General features: G+C 34.8%; 1 protein-coding gene across 1 annotated transcript; it reads right to left on the bottom strand.

Moving 5' to 3' along the window:
- Nucleotides 1-245: 245 nt before the first annotated feature.
- LOC142543040 (sulfite exporter TauE/SafE family protein 3-like) lies at nucleotides 246-4,581 on the bottom strand. Its single transcript, XM_075650015.1, has 12 exons — nucleotides 4,056-4,581; nucleotides 3,252-3,411; nucleotides 2,728-2,928; nucleotides 2,589-2,653; nucleotides 2,444-2,471; nucleotides 2,271-2,356; nucleotides 2,112-2,198; nucleotides 1,952-2,002; nucleotides 1,638-1,859; nucleotides 1,104-1,197; nucleotides 826-966; nucleotides 246-610 (listed from the first exon to the last, which is right to left on the bottom strand). Exons 1-12 carry the CDS (start codon nucleotides 4,281-4,283, stop codon nucleotides 525-527), a joined length of 1,449 nt encoding a protein of 482 aa, XP_075506130.1. The 5' UTR covers nucleotides 4,284-4,581; the 3' UTR covers nucleotides 246-524.
- Nucleotides 4,582-8,337: the final 3,756 nt, after the last annotated feature.

An 8,337-nucleotide genomic window follows, 5' to 3' on the forward strand; every position in this document is an offset into this window, starting at 1 on the left:
TACAGATATCTATTAAATAAATTTACACCTCCCATTGATCATAGTCCTTTCAACTTGCAATCTTAAATGCCCCCATAATTGACCTTAAATACTTTTTAGATGGCAGCAAGAACAAGTTGATGGAATGCAACTTGATGAATTTGACCGACATGTCCGGTGCTTATGTGAGCACCTGAAACCATGACGTCTGGTCTGATATGCAGCGTATCCTCCACAAGAGGGATAAATATGAAACATCTTAGTAATATTGCGTTAATCGGGGAGCTTATCTTAAGACACTGATGATTTTACATATAGCTAACAAGAGTTGTTCTTAGGAACACGTACTCCACGAGATCAAATAGGTAAGACTTACACGAGAGACAAAAATTGTCCTCAGACAGTTTCAATGTTACACTGAATCTGGGAAAAAAAAAAATTAAATGAAATTCCGCCTCTAGCCCGTTTCAGCAGAGTATTTGAACAAGATTCAAGTCCCTTCTTGCGCGGTAAGGAGTAAGAATTCATAGCTGAGATCTTTTATCTCACGCGTCATACTTGCAGAGGTTCTCAAAGCCCATGTATTCGCCGTGCTGAATCTTTCGAATCATGTTCGAAATGCCAACACCACCTGTTTTAACCCGGAGAGAAAGCTCATCAATCAAGAAAATATCTGGCATGCCTAAAATCTTATCATAGTTGGATATTTGTATGAGGCCATCAAAAGTCAGTTTGGTTACATAAGTACTACAGCTAACCAAAGGTGTCTAAAACTAAATGACCTTTGAGATGGATTTTTAATATGCTACAAGAGGTAAATATATTCTCTATGCAAAACGTACTCACCTAGAGAGATGGCGCTCACAAAGATCGTGAAAGCTAGAATGAAGATGATAATGGATGCCCTTCCCAATATAATGATCATTCTTCTAACGACATGTTGCCCGACAAATGCAGCAACAGTTGCAACCGCAACAAAGTACAGAGCTGCCATGGAGAACACCAAAACATTTAAAAAGAAAAGTTCCAATATTTTTTTACCAACAATATGAAAAGAATGCATTTAGTGTTGATATTCACTTAACAATATGAAAAGAATGGATTTAGTGTTGATATTCACTTACCATAAGGAACCGGAAAACGATTTAAGAGGTAATATTCAACCACCGACATTGATGAGGAGAACATCATGGCAAAAGTAGCTGTGGCACTTGAAACCTAAATGGGAATGACAATATACATTAGAGCCTCGAATCATAATTCCCAAGAATTAGCAAGAAGCAATTGCCATGAGTTGTTTTTCTCTACTTCTACAAAAAATTAAATGACAAAACAAAACATATTCACTCGCATATACATGATTTGAAATAGCTCTCTGTTTACATAGTATGGATTGTTTGCATTTTAACAAATGGAGTAACAGCGTGATTGATTATCAAACTATTAGTCAAATAGGATCAATTTTTTTAAATTTCATCACATGAATCCTGAAATTCAAAATTACGACGACTTCCTCCAGGCTGTAATGCTTTGCAAATTATCAGTCACGCTTGCCATGCAAAAACATTGCAGACACTTCTCCTAGTACACATGGTGGATAAAGAGGAAATTAGGTATACAGGTCGAATACAAGTATGCTATCAAGAATTGGAACGAACCTGTGGAGCAATACCCAACTCCAAAAATAGTGGACCCATGATAAATCCACCTCCAAGACCTAGTAGACCACCTACAACACCAGCCAGGACACCAAAGAAGCCATAAGTAGTCAGTTGGAGCACTGTAAAATTGGTACCCGAGTCCCCCTTGGATTCAATTTTTCGCCATCCCTTATGTAGGCTGAGAGCTTCATAACCAGATACGCCAAACGACACAGGGATCTGAAAAGGAATCTCAAGGAGATGATTTGTAAGGAACAAAATACAGAAATTTCTTTACATTGCCTATTAATTTGGTAATCACGCTAACAAACCTGCATCAAGTTCACCACCCAGTATATTGCTGAACAAGTAGATGTATAATTCTGTAGCAGCAATTCAAGACCGGTAAGTTAACTTGGTTGCACAAGTTCAAAGAAACTATAAATTTTCCAAAATCAAAATGGTAGTAAAAGGGTAAAACAAATTCCAAACCTTAACCAATTGAAGTACAAGAAATGCAATCCAAACAAACACAAGAAGCCCAAACTCCTTCCAGAAAACATTCTCAAGAATGCCAACCTGAAACATCAAGATATATAACTACGGGACTTTGGTTTTTTCGATTATTTGATACTTGGAGAAACTTCTCACATTGATTTCTGATGAATTTTTGGCATCCTTATCTGTAACAGGGCGACCAGGAAGAAGCTTATATTCTGCTTCATCTTTACCATTGCCTAACAATATAGAAACATAAATGCTTTAATAATTAAGTGAATTGAAAAAAGACAAAAAGGAAAAGGACATGGAATCAATCAACCCACCATTTGATTCTAATCGCTTTGCATCTTCCTGCAACAAGAAACAAAGGACTATTAATTATTCGAACTTTCATACTAGTTGGAGCATATAATTTTTGACACGCAAAAATAACAAATCATGGGCACAGTAAATCATGTTTACAGTCACCTTCTTCAAGATAGTTTCTTTCTTCCATGTTTCAACGCCTTTAAGAAAAGCCCTAGTCGATGTGGCTGAAATCGGCAGATAAAGTAAGGAAACAGAAAAAGGATTGTAATATGTAAAAATTAATAAACCAAATTATTACTTATGAAGAGAATGATTAGAAGAATGGTGACCATCCAATCCGCAAATAACACATTGAAAGTAACTCCAATACTTATTCCCAGCATGAGCATTGGTTGGATAAGAACAGCTAAATCATAATCAATGATGGGCATGTCAATGGTAGGATGCCTAAGTTTAAGATTGTAATAAACAGTTGATACGGAAGCACCCATGATCATACCTGTTGGACAAGAAAACACATTCATCATTTTCATACATATAATAATATACTTGTCAAACACACACTCAACAAGACCACAAGATTATTGTCACCAATCTTGGAATTTGAACTGAAGATTTAACTTATTTTGAAACGATCTTCTTAAGCTGAAGATATAATTTCTTACCGGATTGCATAGGGATCTAATACTTTGCTTCTCGCATTTAAATCAATTAAATAACATGATCCGTACGTAAAATCGAAAGGTTTTAACATTGTTACTTAAAAACAAATCAAGAACATGCACAAAGATTGCAGGGCTGTCAAATATGTTTCTGACTCACATTTTGAAATAGCAGTTGATGATTTTGGATCAAATCCAATAATAAGACTAAGCATAGGAACATATATGCCCCCACCACCAACACCACCAACGCTCCCGAAGGCAGCTCCAAAGAATCCAATAATGGAACCAACAACAATTTGCCAATTGAATTCCAAATCCTGTGGATCACAATCCGATAATAAATTCAAAACGCATCATAATATGATTCCATTCACGGATTTTCACAAACCAAGTACAATTCCAAATCTGTACATTTGTCGAGCTAGGGAAAAAGCTATACTCTGGTACCATCAACAGGGTCTACTAGGTGTCATAGAACGCCAGAAAAAAGGGAGGTGAAGAAATAGGTAGAGGTGGCCAATTTCATATATTTTGAGGCGCAAAACTCATATATCAAGAATTAGAAATAAAATTTTACTTGGTAGCCTCACTTCCCTTCTAGATCCTCCTCTGGGGTGACCAAACATCAATGCACAGTTCCCATAATTTATGCAATTACGATAAATTCATGATGGATACGTATTACTTTACATGTTGATAAAGCTTATCCACAGCAGACTGACAAAAAATTTATGCTGGTGATCCAATTACAAATATATAGTAAGTTAACGAGTCTTTAAATTGCTGCGTCGACAAAAACCAACTTCTCCTCGCAATAGCCATAAATACTTGTAAAATATCGAATCTTCAAAGTCAGCATACATAAAGTTAAGATCAAAATAAAATTTGAAATCAAAAAATAAAAAACTGCATTTAATTGTGATGCCTCAACACTAAACTGGAATCTGTGATCTTGACTCACCGGCCAAACATGCTGGTAACCTGGTGAATCTGATTGCCATAGGAAATTTGCAAGAGCAGTCAACAGACCTGAATCTGAATCACGAACTGAAATCCCAGTTCCATTATACGGCAAAGATTCTCGCTTTAAGCTTCTCTCAGCAGAAACAAATATTGATGCCAACAGAAAGCTCCACAAGACAGTTAAAAAGGGCATAAACGCATTCCATTTACTTTGATTTCCCGCCATCAGAAAAATTCCCAAAATCCCACCTCTGAAGAAACAAGATCCTCACTTTTTTACACACTCCCACTTCGATTCGAAAAGGGTCCCTGTATAGTCAGCTAATAGTGAGGGAGGGTCAAAAAACAAAATCAAAAAGAAGATCTTTGAAGGGACAATATTCCTTTCAACGGAACAAATGGGAGCGTAGGCTGCGTCAGCGTGGCTAAGAAATAAGGATTTGGAGAGGACATGGAAATGAAAACGAATTTGGAAAAAGGAGAGACCGCCCGGAAATTGTCGTAGGGGAGAGAACGTTTGAAATGGTTGCATTGTGCAGGTGGAAATGCAAAATTTCATGCCGAGGAGGGCCCACGCAAGAGATGAAAAAAATAGATTTGGTAAATATTAAATAAAGCAAATTAAAGGATTACATAGATGATACATCACGTCACAATTTCATGAAACAAATTTATATCGATTCGATTTATAAAAATTATTATTTTTTATATCAAAAATATTATTTTTATTTTAAATATAGATTAAATCGGTCAATATCAAAAAATATTTTTTTTTCCTGGAACAATATTTGTTAAAATTTATCTCGTCAGTGAAATGAATCGTAATTTTTGGTTTTTTCACTTGTCGTAAATGTGTGACATCAGGATACCATATTTTTTGTGATAAATTTTAGAGAGAAACATTAATGTGTATAAATTCAATGAAAGCTTAGCTGAAAATTATAATTTAATATTATGTGTGTATGTGTGTGTGTGTATATATATATATATATATATATATATATTGGTCAATTTGCAAGTTGGGCGAGCTTAACTGGATAACATGAAAACTCAATAAATGTAAAAATTAATGACACGACCAATTGTGTGTCGTTAGGTTGATGACATGTTCTCGTCCATCGTCCCCGAGATGTTTTCAATGTTTTCCGATAAACTAGGTCATGTTTTCATAATTGAATCGATGATCAAATTGATATATTTTAGAAAAACAATCTAATCGATCGGACCAATTTAATTAGACGATCGGATTAAAATACAGACTTTATATATAAATAATAATATAATATATTGAATAATATATTTTATATTTTAAAACCTAAAATATGTATATAAATAGACAAAAAATATAAATTTATTAAAGTTTTACAACTAAATAAATAAATATATATATATATATATAATATTATTCAATATATTTTAAAACATAAAATATGTATATAAATAGACAAAAAAATAAAAATTTATTAAAGTTTTATATTCAATATATTTTAAAACATAAAATATGTATATAAATAGACAAAAAAATAAAAATTTATTAAAGTTTTAAAACTAAATATATATATATATATATTCAAGGCAAAAACTTGTGTGAGCCAATCTTACGGGTCGTATTTTGTGATACAGATATTGTGATGCCCGAAAGTTAATTGCTGTTAATTAACGATTATTGAATTATAATTTAATGTGATTATGAAAGGGCCAACCGAGACACGATTTGAAATAACGAGTGATAATGTATGTGCGAGGACAGTACCATTCGCGCATATGCGCGACAAGACGTGCGAACATGCGCGAAAGGGGCAGAGGGTCTCGCGCATTTGCGCGAAGTGAGGGGGCGCATTTGCGCGAGCCTGTGCAAGGGAATTGATGACGTCCAGAGAACCTCGCGCATATGCGCGGAAGTGGTGCGCGCATATGCGCGGAAGTGGTGCGCGCATATGCGCGAGTCATCCGAGAAGCCAAAGGAGATTTCCAGAGGACCTCACGCATATGCGCGACAGGAGGGCGCGCATATGCGCGAGCTGCCGAGGAAGTCACATGTTACAACAGTAGGTCTCGCGCATATGCGCGAGGCTAAGATGCGCATATGCGCGAGGCATGCAAAAGGGAAAATCGACATGTGGTGTATCATGCAACGTTGATGTATATATATATATATATATATATATACAATTCATTCCTTGAGAATTTCAGAGGAAGAAAGAAGAACTCCCGAGAAAAGCTTCAAACTTGATTCCAAAAGTTTGGTTTTGGTAAATCCGTCCGTTAGATTTTGAATCCGACTTCGGTATTGTATTCCTATCGACGCAGGCTACAACTGGACGTAAGTTTTATTGAGTTTTGGTATCATTTGAAAATATGATGTTGTAGGAATTTGATATGATTCATATATGGTGTTCTGGATATGTTAAACATCGTAGAATCGAAGTCAAATTGAAAAACAGACTGATTATGGAATTGTTATGATTTTCTGATTATATTGATTTGAAATCGGACAGATTTGGATTATGAATGAATTACAGATTGTATCGGATATGAATTATGATTTGTAATTGATGTCTGTTGATTTGGTATTGACGGGGATACTGAGATTGTGCCGTTATGCCGTTGATTTGACTTAAATCCAGATTAAACAGATTCAGTGTTGAATTAAGAATGGAATATTGATATTATGATTCTCGATATGTCGTTTCAGATTTACAGAGACAGTTTTGAGTTCCGAACTGATATTGCTTCAGACCAAGACTACAGACGAAAGGTATAAGTCAATGTGGTATTGGGAGATCGACTCAAGTAGGATATACTTGAGTTTCCCTAAATCACATACTTATTATTATGATTGTGTTTATTGATTTGATTTGATATGCTTGTTCTATTGATTTATAGGAAGCATGTATTAGACGAGTATTAGACGAGTGATCTTGTGACAGAAGCGCCTGATAGTGGTGTGATCGCCACGGGCACATTGCACGATGTCACAAGATAGGAAATTGGTGAAAACGCCAAAGTCTGTGACGGTTAGGTCAAGACACTGGATGTTTGGTTATATCGATGTGGATAGAATTGGAGTTTCTTCTATTACTGGTGATCGATACCATATCGATGTGGATAGAATTGGAGTTTTTTCTATTACTGGTGATCGATATTGAATGCCAACGTCTGGAAACCGGGATCCCTAGACTAGGATTGAGTCTAGTCTGAAACGTGGAGTCACGAGTCTGATTGGCAATTTTATATTGATTATGTTTCTGATTTTGTTACATGTTACTGATATTTGTTACATGTTTTACATGCTTTTACATTGTTGATATAACTGCATGTTTCGTTGATTTATACTGGGATTTATTTCTCACCGGAGTTATCCGGCTGTTGTCGTGTTTGTATGTATGCATGACAACAGGTGGGACATGTTCAGGGTCGAGAAGATGAAGAGAGATCGTGATTAGAGTGGAGACTACAGACTTTGATCTGAGATAGGGAATACTTGATATGTATTTATTAAACCTTAGCTCGAATGATTGTATATAGTACCAGACTTGTACTTTTAATATACTGATATGTATATTTGCATGTATTCCATTACGTTCCGCAATTTAAAAAAAAATTTTAGACCTCATTTATTATAATTGATTAAATTGTCCTAATGATGATTAAGAACATGATTAGCGTCCGGATCCCCACAGATATCTTATTTGGGTCGTCCAAGAAAAATATTATTTTTTATGCTAATAGTATTAATTTTCATTGTGAATATTGGTAGGTTTGACCCGTCTCACAGATAAAAATTCGTAAGACCGTCTCACAAGAAAACTACTTTATATTCAAAGTACTTACAAATTTCAAAAATTATATATAACCAAATATCAAAATTAGGATTTAATAAAAATAATTTTTTTAAAAAAAAATTAAAAAATATGTTCAATATCGATTCGACCGATTCTTGATCGGTCCTGACTTATCTAACTGGTCAAACGGTTTTTAGATGATGTATGAGCTGAATCTGTGACCAGTTTTTGGTCGAACCGATCGATCAATCTAATTTTGAAAACACTGATACTAAGTATGTAGAAAAAATTGTGAATTGTACATGTAAGAATAAATATGAATAATTAATATACATTTGAAGTAATTATGGACCCTAACAATAGGTTTAACTTAAATGTCTCGTAGAGCTTTTTATGTTGATTAATTACATAAATTTAATTAATTAACTGACCCAACCATGTCCATTTGATCGTGATTGTGAAATTGGATGGTGGATCAATATCGGGACATGTATA

The sequence above is a fragment of the Primulina tabacum genome, chromosome 4 (genome assembly GCF_025594145.1).
Source record: "Primulina tabacum isolate GXHZ01 chromosome 4, ASM2559414v2, whole genome shotgun sequence".
Lineage (NCBI taxonomy): Eukaryota > Viridiplantae > Streptophyta > Magnoliopsida > Lamiales > Gesneriaceae > Primulina > Primulina tabacum.

Excerpts from the sequence above, each read along its gene's own strand:
- LOC142543040 (XM_075650015.1), bottom strand. The coding sequence starts at position 4,283 with ATGGCGGGAAATCAAAGTAAATGGAATGCGTTTATGCCCTTTTTAACT. Across the intron at positions 2,929-3,251 it reads ATCAACTGCTATTTCAAAAT|GTATGATCATGGGTGCTTCC; the intron begins GTGAGTCAGAAA and ends CTTGTCCAACAG. Across the intron at positions 2,654-2,727 it reads TCTAATCATTCTCTTCATAA|CCACATCGACTAGGGCTTTT; the intron begins GTAATAATTTGG and ends TGCCGATTTCAG.